General features: G+C 48.1%; 1 protein-coding gene across 1 annotated transcript in view; it reads left to right on the forward strand.

The window, feature by feature from the left end:
• Positions 1-7,723: 7,723 nt before the first annotated feature.
• Positions 7,724-19,185, forward strand: part of LOC144139727 (ATP-binding cassette sub-family C member 2-like) — a 115,252-nt gene continuing 103,790 nt past the window's right edge. Inside the window, exon 1 of the mRNA XM_077672010.1 lies at positions 7,724-7,821. Within this exon, the coding sequence (XP_077528136.1) occupies positions 7,724-7,821 (98 nt within the window). The remainder of the gene's footprint in view (positions 7,822-19,185) is intronic.

A 19,185-nucleotide genomic window follows, 5' to 3' on the forward strand; every position in this document is an offset into this window, starting at 1 on the left:
TTGTTAAACCGCTACATCGTGGAGACAAACTGCAATGGGGCTCGAAGACTTAGGACGTCCAACTTGCCCTGGAGGTCTATAAGATTGCCTTTCACGATCCTGACACCCTGAATACAATGGCAGGACGTGTAGAGGTCGCCACAGCCCAGCCCCTTCGTCAGGCAGTGCGTGGCGCACTTTACAGTACGATCGTTGTTCATATATAGCTCGTCCAATAACAGGTAACCCCTTCTTTTCGGTTCGGCAAACACCGGCGTGCGTCATCTTTTTTTTTGAGGGCTCAGGTCGCTCGTGCTCCCACACGCTCCCGCAGCACCATTCCCGCGGCAGGACGGATGCAGAATTATACACACATCTCGCAGAGCACTCTCATCAGCCTTCTGACCCATGCTTTCACACATTGTTGGAGGCCCCTGTCTCCCATGGTCTATTGTTAGACTACAAGCCTACCTGCCAGCGTTGCCGAAAGCGACATCCCAAGTATCAAAAACTTGTCAGCAAATTTCCATCAAGACACTGCTCCAGGAGAGTGTTCGGTAGACGGTGTCATAGGAGCTCAGCTCACCGACACCAAATGAAACCGGCAGTACTGTATTGCACACACGAGAGTCTGACACCTCGGTAGTTCGAGTTCCACTTGTCGTTCAATCCTCCTGGGTTGCGTCTCTCACTGATCGTTCGCAAGTTGTCCGGCGAGCGATGCAGCCTCAGAGGTTCACGGCAAAGCACAGTCAACACAGCAATTCAACCGTAATTTCACTGCGTCACGCTGCATGTTCTTGCAGTCACTTGAGGCATGCCTACTGTTTGCCCTTCCATCCAATGCAGAAGCCGCTAAACATCCCGAAACGCGCCCGCGGCCGCACTCCCAGCCCCGACCACCGGAGGTTCCGCCTTTCCCGGATCCTACCCGCCGACGACCTGGACCATTGTACCATTCGTCCGCCCAAGCCATTTCACCACGAACTGCCCACTGGGCTCTTCCTGGCTGTGTACAAACGCTGCATATACCTGTGAATATTGATAAGTGCTTCCTCTAACCAACGCCCCCCCCCCCCCCCCTCCTGCTTCAATGTACTGGACTGCACAGAACTGCCGCCAAATTTTCTCCAGCTCCGTTTTATTTATCGAACCGCGCAAATGGAGGGAGGGGGGCTCTGTAGCGATGCTATCATCATCTTAATCAGCGTCACCTATATGAACGCTATCAGGAGGTTTGGGCCCAAAACGCGCTTGCCACCTGTCATTTAAAGAAAAGAGGGTGTGGTATATCTCCTTAAGGGGAAACGGGAAATTATCATATATTGCTCTCTAGGAGGTAGAAAGTTTCTCTTCTTAGTAGGGAGAAACCCGTTTCTCCCCTGGGAGCACAGAAAGATTTGCCCCTGTCGTGAGTCAATGAAAAATGTCCACCCCCCCCCACCCCTTCGTCTCACACCCCCACACCCCCTGGTGGCGAGCCCGAGCCCTAGCAAGGCTTGTTAGGCGAGAAGGCCTAGCCAGCTGATCCGTTTGAGGATCGAGGTAGTGCAAATTTGTAGGTTACTGAGGTTTTGTGCGCTTAATGTGCGCTAAAATAACCAAGACACTGTCTACCGAGCACCGGAACTGGGCTTAGCAAGACGTGACGTCCTCCGCATGCGCGACTTCATCCATTCGTCCCGGGAGGCGCTCGGCCTCCGCTTTTAGCGCGAACGCGCCGCCGTTCACAGAGTAGAATTCACAACGATAGCATTCAGAGTGCTGCCTTTTTGTCCCACAGGTTTGTAATCCCCGCCGTTACATGACACACAAGACCCCAAACCGCTAATGCGGCCGTGTCGAGAACAACTAGTTGTTAGCCCCCTCACCTTGACACGACCGATGCATCGACACACAGATCTTCTGCAATCGTACATCTCGGCGCAAAGGTGGCGCAAAGGTGCACGATTCCCTGCAGTACACTTCCGCCACTTCAACCTCCCTAAGACCACTACGGAGAGCCACTGATGGAAATGAGTGCATCTGACACGGCTCCGATTTCAAGCTCCTGACTACGCGCCAGATGCGCGAGAGTGGCTTGCGTGGGCCCAGCCGTGAGTATAGCAGCCTCCATTGCTCCTTGACGAGCTTGTGTATGTGCTTTTGCACGCGCTTTTTTGCGCGCCGGACAGCACGTATATCGACTGGCAAGAGCGTCCTTCGCGCACGTCGTTCCGCTCGGCGCCGGATCGCTCGAAGTCGCTCATATTCAGCACTTGTCACAGAACGTCACTTCAATAGCTGAACTTGAACCGTTCTTGTGGCAGTGGTTTTTCGACTGACATCCAAGGAAATTGTAAGGAAGAGATGACCCCACTCATGCATCCGCTGATAACTTAGCTGCAGTGAAGAGTAGGTCGTTGTGATACCGATCAAGGTGCTCCCGGACGTACGTACTGATGTGCGGAAAAATTCTTCCTTGCAACGTATTACACATCGTAGTGTATGAACAAAGTATAGTTGTGGGCTATAACCGATTTCACACGGTAGTTCGCTATTTCAGAGAGCGAAATTAGTTTGTGCCTTCGCCAGCCACATTTATTTTGCGCTCCTTTTCACACCCACGACAAAGCGGAAAGGGGCGAACACGTGCCTTCTCAGTCGGCCTGTTTTTCTCTTTTGGTGTTGCGTTTGTATTCACTCCGCTTTTGTTACGGCGTGTGCGCGCGTGTGGGAAACCGGATTGTTATTGTGTCTTTCTGCGGGAGCTCCTCTCGTGTGCCTCGACGTCACTGAGCGCTAGTGCGAGGAGGCCCACTAATGGACGATGTTCTGGGGGTAAGTGTCAGTGCGATCCATGTGACGAACACTTGATTCACAAGTGGACACCCAGGAATTCCTGTTCCATGTGGTCATGCCGCTGCAGTTTCGGAATATCAATAATGCAAATCAGCGCTTGACGACACGTTATATCTCGCGAGCAACTTCCCGAAATGGCAATGCCATAAGACGTCATAATGAATGCGTGGATCCTTGTTTATTTTTTAGATTTCATTTTAAATACAAATAGAGAAATATATGCATGATTTGGTATAAATGTTTAACGTCGCTTTGAATGACCCCTTCGGATATTAAAGGTTCAACGCAGCAATATTTTTCTCGCAGTGTAGAACTGGCTTTAAGCACGTAAAAACAGCAGAAACATGCCAAATAGGAGGGTAAAAGTAACTAACACAGTGTCGAAGAAAGCTTCGTCTCCTCACTGGGTGCACCCAATTTAGTCTTTAGTCTTTTGGCGTCGTTTTAAGGAGAAAGACTTAAGTGCCCCATTCTGCGGAAACCCGTCGTTGTTGTTATTGTTGTTGCCCGGTCAGGAAAATGGCCGTCAGCAAAAAACACATGTACTGTCAGATCAAATTTCGAAACCGGGTGTTCACAAGAGCAGCCTACTGGGTTTCCTCCGCTAATTTTTATTGCCGGCTTCAGAGACCACCAAAAGCACGCTGCCTATGACGAGAACGCTGGCTTTGCACAAACTATCTTAGCACGTCTAAAAACGTGGCATAAACAATACTCTATTCACATGTGGGTTCGGCGGAATACGCTCCCCGCTCACAATGCAGCGGATAGGGCATGTCACCCTACGTATAGTCCTCGGCCGCTGCCACTGTTAACAAACGGTCCAATGAAAACTTTCTCCGACGGAAGGACGATCGGTGTCACGCCACACGTGCCCTCATCCCACCATGTGGAACGGACCTCCCCGGTAGACTTGCTCGCTGGGAAGAGGTTTTGCTGGGCAGATTTGGCGTTGGAGTGGCGCTTTCACCTGCTGTGACTCGGGCGTGGCCACCGCGCTACCACGCTTCGTTGGATGACACCTGCCCCTTCTGCACAGCTCCTGCCGCACAAGCTGATGAGGACCACCCAATATTCGCAGCGAGCTCGACATGTAGGTGGCGACAGCGTCGCGCTGCTAGTGTGGATGCTCCGCTAAGCGGCCCGTAAGAATGCACACTGTGGGCGCGCTTCGTGCCTTTTTCTCGCCGTATGTGCGCACGACAGGTGCAAACAAGAGTGGTATGCTGTAGTTCGGTTACTCAACGTTCAATGTATAGCATGGAAGCGGCGGTCGGTTTTCATTATTACGCCAAAAAACGCGACGACTCATAGGGAATCTCAGAATGGCCGTAATTGTGACAATGAACTTGTACGCTGTGGCTCGTAGCAAGCTCGATCTTTCCAGGCTATGGCTTTGAGCCTCCAATAAAAGCATAAATAGAAACAAATCAGGAAGCCTCGATCTCTGAAATTCAGTTTACAACGGCAATCTCAGTCGCTTTCACTAGTATAGCATGACGCATTCTTGCATTTGGGGGATGCTCTGAAATGGTAACACTACTTAACTGCCCCGAAATTCCTTCTATGAGCTTACGATATTTTTTGTGTGTTCAAAAGGCAACATAAAATTACTGAATTTTGATCAGCGCAGAGATATAAATGTAACCGCTCAAACGGGTCTTTCAAATGAAATTTTAGCGACTCTGAAGGAAGGTTTCATGAATAACGGTTTCGGATCACTTATTTACGGCTTTCGTCGCAAGTGAACTTGCGAATTGAATTGTCAACGCACGCAGTACAATCAACATCTCACGTTTAGCTAGGTTTTCGCAAAGTGACAAGCAGGCTTACAGTGTGCAAACCAAGCTTCTGGGCCCTCACAGTGAGCAGAAATTTTCTGTGACGGCTGCTCTGTTGACGATTTGCGTTCCTTTTAAAATTAACAGGTGCCTGCAACAGCGAGATGTGTTTGCATTCTTGGAAATAAGGTCGCTTACGAACCCTAAAGATGGCAATAAATGAAGTTGCGCTGTTGCAGATGTAGTAAAACATTTCCTTTTATTTCTCGTTGCAAATCAGCGTAACGGGTTCCCGGTAACTACTTTGTTTTGTAAACTGAATATCGCCTTTGTCTTGGCATTTAATTATTGAGGATTGGTTAAAAAAAGAAATTCTGCGCATTTCATTTTTTTTTCGAGAAGGGGGAGGGGGGGGGGGGGGGGGAGGGGGTTCCTGTTAACGTTGCAAGAGCAGCGAGAAGAGAACGCATGTAACGCGCGCGAGAAGCCAAACTATGGTTATCAGTATTATTTACAATCGAAACTACACTTGGCGTCGTGTTCTGTAGCGGTGAAAAAGCAGTACACGTATTTTCCAAAATGATTAACCCCCCTTTGGTCCGAGATTGTCCAGGAATTGTGGGACGCCTTTTTCAAAATTTTATTGAAAGCAAGCATGGTGGGAAAAAATAAAAAAAAAAATCAGCGAGTCATGGCACACACCCCACACATATGTGGGCAACAACGTGCATTATATATTACGCGTTTTCTTCTCTTTCTTTAAACTTAGGTCCATCTTAAGAGGTTAAGAAGTGACCCAATTAGGCATTTGGTTATGCTGAGTGAGACACGTTTCTGGACAAGGTGATTCATGTCGGATTTGAAAATGATATATATGAAAATGACACACGAAATGCCACATGACTGACGCAAACTCACAACTGCTTAATTTTACCGAAACATTCCTCCTAAATACTCTTGCGCATCCATAGAAACGTATTTTAAATAATACGTAAAATTAGCAACTCGATACAGTTGAATAAATGTTTATTCCTCCTCCTGAGTATAACCAACGACTGTCCAAAAATGGTATTTATTTTAGAAAAGGTACGGGAAGGACACGATCACACAGACGCTTGCGGGTGTAAAATACGTGTCCGGTAATGTATGGGCGATAGCGCACGGGTCGTGTGCAGTGTAAATGTTTTTGTTTGTTTCTTCTTTCTATAAGGACACAGCGCAATTTTACAAGGGTGTGGAATTTGCACGCGTATGCACAGGTCTTGTCGCTTTTTACCCGTTTCGCGTACTAAACTTTTATCCTTTAAATAATCGCCACGCCACCTTCAAAAAGCACCCTTCGACGTTCCCGAAACGGCAGACGACTGCACTCAACAATAAGAAAAGTGCAATCTGTGGAAGCAATGTTTATAACACGTTTCACACTCAAGCGGTGACCACAGCGAAGATGTTTCGTGGAATTAAACCAGCGCATTAACCCGCAACGGCTGCTGATTCTTGCGTTTCTAGAGGAAACGAGCACGCAGAGGTTACTATGTCATTGCTTACTGCCAAACGAGCACACATATTGGTTGTTTTGTTGTGTGCAGCACGCGTCTTGCGCCGCACGCAACGTGAAAAAGCAGACGACGCGAGAGCGCCATCCACACTAGGAGCGGTTCGTCCCGCCGCCGCCAGGGGCCGACTGTGTTCGCGCTTTGGGCGAATAGGCGTGCCCTGCACTAAACGCAGCCAGAAAGCAACACCTGAAAGACACAGACTTCCATCCTGGAAGACCCCCCGACCTCCAGCGGTGGCTCTGGCGACCCCACCACCGCTCCCTTGCATTCCTTCGAGAGACGGGTGCCCATCTCTACCTGTAAATAGGTTATTTTAAATGCAGAGCATTTCAGTAACTCACGATGTCACCCGCGTTGACGTCCGTAGTCCGCACCCCTCCCTACTATATAAAAAAAAAATACTATCCGGCGCCCGGTTTCGATCCCTCGACCCTGCGGGCGGAACGCAATGTACATGGTGCTCTACCGACTGCGCCACAAAGCCGACACAGAATGGGACGCTACGAACGCGCCTTATATCGTTGACTCATTCAAATTACTGCTGACGAGCGCTCTCTTGTCAGCAGTTGCCACAAGTGCAACAACATTAACGTAACGCAAACTACTTAACGTCGTGCGCCCCCCGGAAATGCTCTGCATTTGATCGTGCCCCTCGCGAGGGGGATGTTTTACTGCGTCTTCTCTCGGTCGCGGGACCCGTGGCGCCATCTGGCGGAGGCGCGGCACAACTCGTAGCACTTTGAAAAGATGCGACGCCAGCCAGCTGTGTGTGTGCGTGCCGCACTTGTACAAATGGCAGTGCATTGGCTGTCCACAGAGCAAAGCATTCGTGCAAGTAAGCTGTTGCAGTCAATCAGTCAGTCAGTCAGTCAGTCAGTCAGTCAGTCAGTCAGTTAGTTAGTTAGTTAGTTAACAACTCCGCAAGCATTTCTTTTTCATGCCAACAGGCGTTCTATCGCAAATAAAAAAAAGTACGTTTGTAGAAATGAGGCAATAGTTGGTGCCGCTGTTGTTGTTCCTTTCTTTGCGGCCCGTACCCACTGGGGGGATTGGCCATAAATAGGGAGACGCCCACTTAACAAAATTCAGAGAACTGTGAATCAGAAACGTCAATGCTGTGGACTGTTGCGTGCCGTGTGACACCTGAATGTTATGGCACGTGAATATAACACAGCCAACGAGCCCTTCGGAATCCTGATTTAAAAAAGCCATGGCATGTGCCAGTCACACACATTACGCGCCGTAAGACGGCGAAGCGAGAATTAATAAAGACGCGCAAACAGGGTGTGACAGAAAAGAAGCCGGTTGAAGTAAATTCGCCCCAAAAGACAACGAAAGGAAACAGAAGAACAAGGCGCAAATCCTATTTATCAAGAAAGAGATTCTAAAACCGCCAGTTTTTTGCCTTCGAGGCCGCAGGCAGACTTATGTACAACGAGGAGTTTTTACTCAAGACTGACTGAAAAACATTTATTTACAGAAGTTTGTACAGGGAGGGTGGGAGCGGTCCTTAAGGGGCCGCCCCGTACAAAGACAAGGTGGGCTCCCCCTTACGGGAGCCCAATGGCGTCGGCCGCGGCCCGGGGCCGCCCGACCAGGGCCCGTTGGGCCGTCAGGTCAGAGCAGCCGAGCAGGGCTGCCTCCCAGTCCTCCCGCGAAGGGTTGGTTTGGGGTTTTTCGGCACGCCCACACCATGTGGAAAATGTCAGAGGAATCTTCCTCACAGTGCGGGCACTTCCCCGTGCAAGCGGGGTCGCAGTGTTTCAAGATTGCCGGGCACAAGAGAGTTTTCGTATAAAGGCGAAGGAGGATGCGCTCCGCCGCCTTCGTGAGGCCCCTACAGGGCTTGGGATAGACGGAATGGCCGGATTGATAAAACTGTGTCACCTCCTTAAAGGTGCAAGCGGGAGTAGGTTCTAGGTCCGGATCGGTGGGAGATGAGGATGGTGCACGGAGAGTGAGCGCGCGGGCAGCTGCGTCAGCCGCCTCGTTACCCTCAAGGCCCGTGCGAGCCGGAGCCCATATGATCGTTCGATTCGCGGGGGCACCCAGGTAGTTACTGTTTTGCAGAAATATTCGTCCCTTAAAGTGTGAAGGAACGTTGAAAGGGGCCAAGTAACGAGGCAAGGCAGCAGTTTTCGCCATTTAAGCATTTAAGCGTTTGCTGCTCAAAAAAGTTTAGTAAAACGCAAGTAACCCCATTTTTCGGGACCGCACGTACAAGTGTCAGCAGCCCATCGACGTCTAAAAATTGAGTGAGGCATACACGCTCAAACGTGCATATTCGCCAAAAATTGAACAAGACAACAAAACAAATGTACCTTTTTTTTTTCAGACAATCACTGCTATGAACCCACCCGGAAACAAGCATAACATTATGCGATTTTCGTATTCAGTGGTAAACCACACACAAATACATCTATGTCTTACATCGCTCGCGTTATTTTTAAAGCGAAATATTAGTAGAGCCTATGGTGTCCTGTAAAAAAATGGCAGCATCTCCACTCAGTGGATGATCGGGAGGACGCGGAGTACTGCGACTCGAAATGACATCCAAGTTGCGCCCCCAGGGACGTCCGATTTGCGCCCCGACCGTCATTCAATTTGAGCCGTGTGTTGCACCTTGATTATTTCCTCAATGAAACTGCAACTCAGGGCTCAAATAAAATTTCGCTTGATTTTCGCTTGATGGTGGTGTGCGCACAGATCATTGGGAGGTTCTAAGGTACTGCGCACCGTTACAGGCGAGGGAGTAAGCCGTTTGTCTCTCGGGCACTAACTCACGGTCGTAGCCCAATGGGTCAGACGACTGACACTAACTCTATCTGGTTAACCAGACACAGGCTCGAATCCTGGCGGTGCCTGTGTGATTTTTTTGCGATTGCAAATGCTATGCGCACTGACGCGGACGGACATTGGGCGGTCCTAAGGTACTCCACACCTAAAAACTACTGTATTTCTCCATAGACCGGTTGGTCGACCGAAAAGCTCTGATAAGATATGATGACACACGGTGCGTGCGTGAAACCGGTCTTCCATTGTGTTAAAGCGGGTATACTCGAAAATCGCGAAACAGGAACGGTTCTAGATAAGACAATACACGGATCGATCACGACGAAGGAGTACAATAATGTACCTTTATTTCACAAACCACGCATTGGTATACATTTAGCTCGTTCGTAGATGCATTTACTTCGTGCGCGAAAAGTCGCCGCATGGGTTCGTTCTTCGTTTGCAATTTGGGCCTTTCAAGTTTTTACGATCGATTGCACGCACTTTCAGCGAAGGTTCGGCACACTTTTAGCGAAGGTTTGGGCGCACTTATGAAGCAGTTTTAATTTCAGAAATCTTTAGCGCTTCTCGCAAGTTTTTTTTGAGGAAAGGATGGTAAATTTTTCATGTATCCGCGCCACCATCCATGCATTTGTTCTACCTTGATATTGTCTAGACTGCGAAGTACGGGCTTTCATTTTTATGACCTTTGCTAGTGAATGAGCATCGCTATTGGAATGTTTCCTTTTCAGTCTTCGGACCTGATAGACAGAGCATCGAGTTTGCTCAAGTGGACATTCATTGGGTGCTCGCCGTTGTCAGCCATCGAACCTGTCGAACCTGTCGAACCATCGAACCATCGAACCAAAGGCCGAACCTGTCTCCAAGAAGGCCTGTCTGCGTCACACTCTGCGACATTGCATATATGGTAAGGACCTTATACTACAAGTGTTTGGCTATATTTCGCTGTTCGTGGTGGGTAGGGTGCTGATATTCTTATTACTGAACGCGTCGTTGTGACTTGAAAAATTGAATATTCACACGAGACGAAAAATCCACGACTCAAGACGTGCCATTCGAAAGGTCTAGCGGGCCTCCACGCCGCTTTGTTGTGATCTCATCCAGGACATACGCTAAAGGCTGAGGATTCTGGATACAGTGTCCTTATCCTTGCAGTGTCATTGCATCCCGAAGGTTTTGTTAAAGCACACGGCCTTTACAACTATATTATCCCTACCTTTACATCTAACCCTGTCCTCCTTAACGTTCCAAGCAAACTGGTGAAATCCCAGGGTCTCGCGCTGGCGGCAATGATGTACTAACAGGCGTGTGCTAAGCGTACGCAAAAATCGCAATAAATCGAAAAAGGGTCTTAGAGCTTCCTTATTTTAATCTCAGACGGCGATGGCGAACATCTTCCCTGAAAAATGTCTTCCTAGAAATGCCATTGTGTTTAGAGGTGAAGCCAACCTTTAAACAATCGGTGTCGGCTTGGTTTTTGTAAGCTGGCTTTCACACATTGCGTGTTGCGCAGTGAAGCGTGACCGTCCACGAAGGGAGTATTGTTACGGCTCCATTTTATAGTCTTACCCGCCGCAGTGGCTCAGTGGCTAAGGCGTTCTGCTGCTGAGCACGAGGTCACGGGTTCGATTCCTGGCCGTGGCGGCCGCTTTTCTGATGGAGGCGAAAAGCAAAAACGCCCGTGTGTACGAGGTTTCGGCGCACATTAAAGATTCACAGGTTGTCAAAATTAATCCGCGGCCCTTCACTACGGCGCGCCTCATCGCATGCGTTGCGTCGGCGCGTTAAACCTTAAAATCAATCAATCAATCAATCCATCAATCAATCAATTAATCAATCAATCAATGCATAGCCAAATGCGCATTGCATTTGGTTTGCATTTAAGGAAGGCAGCAATGCAGTGCTCTCATAAGCGTGTTCATTACTATCCTGGATGCTGTGTCATTCCGTCTTCGAATAACCAACACACCTAGGCAGTACGCTGCCGAGTGGTAGCCAGAGTATTCTCTAACTAGTTTTCGTGCTCATTAACCCACTTCACATCATGGACAATTCTGTGCAGGTATACGACAGCGAGCACCCTTCCGTTGCAAACTGCGGTTCCGGAACAGAACTTGCTAGCTCGTATGTTTTTTTTTAGTTTTTGGTTCTTTCAGCGTTGTACGAAACATTATTACCAAGCAACATTAAAGGAGTACTGACACGAAAATTTTGTTCCACTTTTATTGCTTTTATCGATGCTTAATGGTCCGGCGAACCCGAAAGAGCACTTTAAATACTTCTGCGAGCGATAATTAACTACATTGAACAGCATGAAAATCGTTTGTTTCATATTCCTGCGCTTTTATTTCGCATATGACAGAGTCCCGGCATGACCTCACCGCTTTGTGCGGACGTCAAAACACGGCGGAGGCCGGTGGGGGCGTTGTTTCGACCGCGCCGCCACCGCCAGATCTGAACTTCTGAGCTGCCTGAAGGTGCTGGGCCTACTATTACGACGGAAATTTGATGAACGCTTTCAATAAAAGTCCTGATGGCGACTTCTATTGCGATTCCGGGCTATATTATCGCTTCCTTTCCCGTGCATGGAACTTTATTTTTGCCAGCAGTGCCTTTCTGGGCAGCGGTTATGCCTGTAGCTCTGGCTACGTGCACCCGATTGTGAATGTGCCGGCGCCCGCTCGCCGCTCGTGGGGCCGCGCGCGTGAAGTGACGTCACGAATTTTTGACGAGCGCTGTCGCGTCACTTCTTTTCGCTATCACGGGATGATGTCACAGTGATGTCCGTTTGCTGAGTGCCGCTCCGCGCGCTGCTCCGTCGGCGCGATAAATGAGATCCAATTAAAGTATATTCTTCGCGTCGCAGGCCGCTCATATTTCAGGCAGGGTATTCTGTTGGGTAAAGGAAGCGAACTGTGCAATAATATTAACGCCGAAAATTGGTGTCAGTACTCCTTTAAGTCCAGCTGAAATGGTCTAGTCGGGATAGGAATAATAAAATTATTCCCCGGAGGAAATAAAATTCCACCCATTTATGTTTTACTTCATCCCAGCAGTTTTTTTAAAGGGGGAGGGAAACATGGTTGTATTTAGTCCTACAACTTGCAAGTAATCAGGCGGCGTCAAAACAGCCCGCGACAAAAGAGCAAAGCGACAAAACAGCATGCTTTTATGGAACGCCTTCAGGAGCAGTTATTAAAGCGAAGCTTTCTTGGCCTCACTGATGGCGGTGTCGTAACCAAAACGCGCTGTAGGCAGGTCAACTTTACACAGTGGGAAGACACATTACACTGATGGTGATGAAACAATAATAAAGCGCTTCCCTAGGTCGGTATCGAACCTGGGTCCTCGTGTTACAAAGCCGTCATCTATCCCTGCGGTTCTGAACCATGAGTGTTGGAGATCGCTTCAAAGCTTGCGAAAGTGATGGGCGACCCCACGATGAACAAAGATGATCTGTTGCATAAGTTCCAAGATTTTGCACTTGCAGCTAAAGTCTCCAGCACACAAATTCAATGCCCACCTTTTGCGTCTGACTTTTATGCTGATTCTTGTCATTTTGTCACACAATCTGCTCTTGCAGTTAGTAGTCCCCCAAACGTACGCAAGCTGCCTCTTGTGTGGCTGGCTTTTTCGCAGAGCCGGCCTGTCATGCAAAAAGCCAACGTTAAACCACGGGCTACGCTGTACTCGCTATGCCATAAATTAAACGTCACGTAGCGAAGCCACCTTTTAGGGGTGAAGCTTCTTAGGGGCTTGGGCTGTTGGCGCCTCCTGTCGTCGTCGTCGTCGTCGTAATCGTCATCTCATGTAGTCACGGTACTAAAACACTGGGGAATCCGTTTGCGCCTCGCGTTAGAACGAGACGTGTACTAAAAAAACACACCGGGACACTTGTTTACGCCTCGCGCTAGAGGTTTTCGTGCTTCAAGGGCAAGAGACTTTTGCAGCAGAGCTGTATACCTCCACCCCCCAACGGTTTCATCTCCGTTGGCAAAGACGTCAAGGCGCCAAGAATACACTTACACACTACTTGCTCCACCCTCCACATGTTTCATGTTATTGGAGATGGGCCCGGATTTTTCGCGTTTCCAGCTAGGTTTAGCAAAAAGGTAAAATGAAGAGGGGGCCAGGAAAGTTTCGAGGAGGGTTTCGCGGGCCCCTGAAATGCCCTCGCGGACCTCTTGTGGTCTGCGGACCCCCATTTGAGAACTGCTGGTCGATCCGATTGCGCCATCATGGCACTCGAGTCGCTGAGCATTTCCTTTGGGTTCGTAGCGCGGGCGTTGCCTTTGGACTTTGGCTGAGTTGAAGCGGACTTTGGCTTTGGACTTCGGCAGCTGGGGATTTGGAGGACGACGATGGGTTTGGAATTGGAGAAAACAGGAGCTCAGCATTATCGTGAGGGATATATTCGTTTGCGGTAGTCCGAGTTTGGACTTTGATTCGCAGGCAGTTTGCACTTTGATCGCTGACACCTGTACTGTGACTGCCAGGTGGCTTGCACTTTATTATTTACGCTTTGACTTGGATTGCGGCGGTTTTGACTTTAACAATTAGACATTTTTTCGTTTCCACCATTGTCGTAGTTAAACGAAGGGTATTTGAATTTTTTAAATCTTTTGAACATGTGCTATCAATAAATAACGGTGACTCTGGCTTGTCAGTAAGCGGAAGCGGTTTAGCCAATTGCGTAAAAATAAAGTCAGAGTGCTCAGTTGCAAGACGGAGCGGTCTGTTTTAATTTTAACTCAGCTGACTAAGCAGCTTCCGCTCACTGACAAGCCAGAGTCACTGTTAATTAATTATAGTGACTCTGTAGCGAGTGAGCGGAAGCAGTTTTGCCGGTTGGGTTAAAAATCAACACAGACTGCTCCCTCGCAGATGCGTAATCACACTAGCGAGGACATCCGTCTTGCATGGGAGCATTCTGTCTTGATCTTCACCGAATCGGACAAACCGCTCACACTCACTCAGTAGCCGGAGTCACTGGTAATTTTTAATGGTGATCCCGGCTCACTGAGTGGAAGCGGTTCAGCGGGTGGGGTTAAAACCAAAACAGACTGCTCTCATACAAGACGGCCGCCATGACGCAACTACATTTAGACAGTTACCTTCAATTGAGGCGTGATGTTATGTCGCTTGGCTGTTTTGTGACTATGCCATTCTTTCGCGTGCTGGTTCGACGGTTCACCGTTCTGTCGCTAGGCCGTTTTGACGCCGTGCTGTATTGTCGTGGCTGTTTTATCGCCTGCTGCTTTGTCACAATACCGCAAGTAATATGTACGTTTCTTCTTTTTTTTTAATGCGTGGTCCTCGTTCAAGCATTGGTAACCGGCTCACTTTTGTGGGATCAGCGTAACCAAAAAGCAAATGCCGGGAGCTTTCGTCCAATTTTCCATTACTTGCGAACGTTCCTGGCGTTACGTCCCGGTTGGCTGTGACGCTTCACGTGACCGCGAATGCCGCGGCCTGGCGCCTCCACAGGCTGCGGGCGAGAGTATGCGCCCGCCTGGGGCTCGGGTATGTGGAGGCGCCACGTTAGGCTTAACTCCACGCTTTCAGCCAACGCCGCCAGGCGGCGTTGTTTGAGCAGTATTGCGCAGTTTCGTCAGTTGTTTGAGCAGCGCACCGTTGCAAAGGTGAAGCCGCTACGCATCATCAGCATCATCATCATTATGTTTGAAAGTCGGTACCCGCAGCTCATGCGCAGCGAGTTACACGTAGCATGACCCGTCGTTAGGCTCAACCACGTTAGGGTTGTTAAACGTTAAGCGTAAAAGTAGGCCTAACACGGGCGCGATTGGCCTATTGTCTTAGTTATAGTAAGTGAGCCAAGGAGGAGGAGACACAAAGGAAAAAGGCGAGAGAAAAGAGGTAAGGGTAGGTAACTTTAGTTTAAATATTGGTCTAACGGGCGATTGGACAAGACTCAACAGCAACGGAGAGAAAGAAAAGACGCAAACACCAAACTCAGCTGCAGAAAACTCAGCGACACTAAACTAAGCCACATACATTGGCGGCCCACTTTAGCGATAAGTGATGAGCATGCGCTCTCTATCATCAGTAAAAGCTTGGGTGGCCCCGTATTCTTGTTTTCTCTAATTTTTCATCGCAAAGCTGTTTCATTCCCATATACAGTGAAATCTAGATAAACAGAAATTGGTTAAACGGAACTACCATTTAAACGGAACAAACGCTTCACAGCTGGTAAGCTTTGTGTTACGTCAATGTAAATAAAATTTCGTTAATCGGAACTCAAATTTCCCAACCACCGCATAAACGGAACCGAAAACTGACTCGAAACCGCAACTGTTTGGGCAAGAGCAGCGCAATCGCGGTACACATCACTGTCCCCCCCTCTCGTCCCGGATATTTTCTGGTTTCATACTCCGGTGGTTTCTGATTTTCTCTGACTTTGTGCAGTGTCTCTGACTTTGTGCGGCGGTTTATGACTTCGTGCGGTGTCGTATGCGACATTTCGTCGCGAAGCCAGCATATATGATGGCAGCGCAAAAACTACCGCGAATGCACTTGCGTTGTCCAGGAAGATGGAGGTAATCAACGACTTCAAGAGTGGCCGCTTCACAAAAACGACGCTCGCGACGAAGTACGGTGTCCCCGAGAGTAGCCTAAGGAGCATGGAGGAAAGACAGTATTCTTTCCTCCATGCTGGCGAGAATATTAAAGGTCAAGAACAAGCTGCGGGAGGCTTTCGAAAAGTCAGGCTTTGGTCCTGAACGGAAACGACTGCGAGCGTCTGACCACAAAGATTTTGAGAAGCGCTTGCTAGTTTGGCTATGGAGAGCCCGCAGTCAGAACATCCCCATAAGCGGGCCACTCATTCGTGCGAAAGGAGAATTCGTCCTTCACCTCGGCATAGACGGCTTCGCATGCGACGAAGAATCGCCTCTTCACGTAACTTCGGGACCAAGCGTCGTGAAGACAATTGTACGATGCTGAATCCATTATCTCTCTAAACTAAACTCCTGATAATTAGAACATATTTTCCCGGTCCCTAGAAGTTGCATTTAACGAGAGTCCACTGTAGTTTAAAAGCATGATCGGACCCACCCTCGCAGTACGTTTTCAGATGCGTCGGAGAAAACCCGCCGCGATGGCTCAGTCGCTATAAGGCGTTGTGCTGCTGAGCCCAACCAAGGACGCGGGTTCGGTTCCCGGCCGTGGCGGCCGCTTTTCAGATGGAGGCGAAAAGTGAAAACACCCGTGGGTTGGAGATTCCGGCGAACGTTAAAGATCCCCGGGTGGTCAACATTAATCCGGAGCCAACCACCACGACGCGCCTCATTGCCTCTGCAGCGTCGGTGCGTTAAACCACATAACCATCATCCGACACTTCGGATAAGACAAACACCTTTCAGGGTACCATCGAGTTTTTCATAACGAGACACAGTTCACACCTCAGTGTTGTTCTGCGGGGGATTCATTTGTTATGAAAATACGCCGTGTTCGGAACCTGCCTAGATTCGTCGAGGTCACAGCAGGGCTTTTTATTCTGTGCTACCCGGTATTGCTCAACTTGTTGGAAATGGGCCCGCCAGCAGCTGTGACACAGGCCGCGGCCTCGTATTTATTAGTGTAATGCCCTAGACTCGCGCCGCGAATACCTTTCCGGGTTCTTCGGCCCCAGACGCCTCTGTCAAAGCGAATCCGGAGAGAAATAGTCTAAGGGATATTTCTGTCTGTCTGTCTGTCTGTCTGTCTGTCTGTCTGTCTGTCTGTCTGTCTGTCTGTCTGTCTGTCTGTCTGTCTGTCTGTCTGTCTGTCTGTCTGTAAATTATGCGATTCAACCACCCCCCCAAACAAAACCTCTTGATAGTCTCTGTTTGGTTTTGTTTGTCAGCAGTTCCTTTCCTATCAATTCATCGGTTATTTTTCTAGGTTCTCGTCCTTCTACCATTAAAGATGATTCCGTGCATACGGTGTTTAGATTGCCTTTCGATTTGTATTCGCCAGACTTGTGAGTAATGAATTTACAGTAATTAAATTACTTTTTGCTGTAATGAGTAGTGTAATAAATCAATTTTGAGTGTTGGTAATTTAGTAATGTAGTAAATACTTCAGGCCAGTAATATCATGGAAATTGCTCATTACTATGCCAATTACTTCAGATTACAATATAGCAGGTCCTCTTCTCTTACGGCATAAAAAGGTGACCAAGAAAAAGTTGACGAAGTAGAGTTCCAATGCCCACAGAGTCTCTCGGCATGAGAACTCTACGAACGCGAAGGAAACAGCACTGCAGTTTCCTTCGTGCGTAGTGTATGAGTTATACATTTTTGTTAAAGTAATTTCAAAATAATTTTATTTCTTTCGGAAAGCAATAGTTATGTAATGTCCTTACTTTCTGCCACCTGTAATTTCTAATGTTATTAATTTACATTTCAGAAAATTCTAGGCAAGTAACGAGTAATGTAATTTAATTAATTCTAAAGACGATAGTCTTTCTCCGGGAACTTAAACCCAGAAATTTTGGTCTGTATGTATGTCTGTCTGTTTGTCTGTCTGTGACTCGATTCAGCCACCCGGCCAAAGTGAAACGAAGTCTGCGCAATAGTATTATACGCTCCGTGCCAAATATAAACGTCTAAGTCCGGTTAATATGTTCATACTTGTCAACATTGTTGAACAAGAACGAGACATTACGCAAATACAAGACAGAAAATTAATACACAAGGGATAATTAGTGCTCCTTTATAAAAAAAATCAGAGATGCTTCATTTTCGCGAAATGATATACTACACCCACTACATAAAAAAAATTCACACTGTCGCCTGCTGTCGCTCGCGTCACTACATTGCTTCTGGCAACATTTTGAGAAATTAAGCGGCAATGGTTACGAAAGGTTCCACTAGATAGGTTCCACGTTCTGCTTGGAACGCACGCCGACAAGGGCAACGCGGTTCTATAAACGTTGAAGTAGGGCGCCTCGATTCACGCGCGTCTCGGCCGTATGGCAGCGCTGGCATCGGGACATCCGGCCTGGAGCAGTGGAACGTGGTAAATTTAAACTGACTTGAGCGAAATATTAGCGTGTTTGCAGAGAAACAACATGAGAGGTGAGTGGGAAAGCGAAGGGAAGCATTTACTTGGAAAATGCCGACAAAGACCATCGTCTTTTGTCGATATTTGCAACGAAAGGAACAGATACGCTGCCAATTTTTTAAAACTAATTTTGCCATCTCTAGTCTTTGCTACCATCAACCTTTCCTGTGAAGGCATCAAATTTATTCTGAAGCGTTATCCGGAGGTCCTGCGCCCTGTGCCTCGATGATAGCAGTTCTGCTTTTCTTCTGTTCAATCATTACAGACTATTCTCTCTCAATCTCTTCTGTTCGCTAGTTTTGTCTTTTCCCTTCTTTGATGTAGCCTTATTATGTTCCTACCGTTGCATGATCACTACTTTTGAACTTGCTTAGCCCGTAAACACCCCGAGCAATATACCCGGATGGGCATTTAAAATAAAGCCGATTTTGCCCTTAGTCATACTGCTAGAGATTTTTTGTACCTATTTCTTGCTTCGTCGTCATCAGAAGAATGTATTCATTGCCCTAAGGTTATTTCCCTCAACAAATCTAACCAGTGCGTCGCCCCGGCTACTCCGAATACCTAATACAAAGTCTCCCACTGCTCACTCACCTTGGCGTCTCCCCCCTGCTTTGGAGTTAACGTATCCCATCACTATCGAGTACTTTGCATTCAATGGGGATTTTCGTTACCTGACTGGTTGCTTCGCTGGATGTTTTCTGTTGACCGCGACGGCAATTGAATGAAATTAGAGCGGACGATCGGGCAAGCCCGCACATTGTAACAAATAACGGCGCTTATGACCTGCCTTCTGCGCTGTGTGCGCGCCTTCGTTATGTGTTGAACGTTTTGTTTACGCTGGCTGCATCGGGCGCACTTCACGAGTTCTTGGCCGACGTAATTATCAGGTAGCTCTGTTTGAATAATTGAAATTTTCTCATTAAACACATATTATCGCGCTATTCAATTGGGTATTATCATTTTGTTTCAGCCGTGGGGAATGATCATTTTTCTCGCTGCATATCTTCGGAATGGTGTCTAGTTTATTGGTTTTGTAGGAATGTATCCGGTTAAACACGAGCTGTGTACTGCAGAAAAGTAGTCCACTAAATGCTGCCCGAAATTTCTAAATTGACTTTGTCCAGCACGAGCCTCTTTTATTGTTTTGCGAAATATTGCCCTAC

The sequence above is a fragment of the Haemaphysalis longicornis genome, unplaced genomic scaffold (genome assembly GCF_048455015.1).
Source record: "Haemaphysalis longicornis isolate Haplotype H1 unplaced genomic scaffold, Haemaphysalis longicornis Haplotype H1 scaffold_5, whole genome shotgun sequence".
NCBI classification, from domain to species: Eukaryota; Metazoa; Arthropoda; class Arachnida; order Ixodida; family Ixodidae; genus Haemaphysalis; species Haemaphysalis longicornis.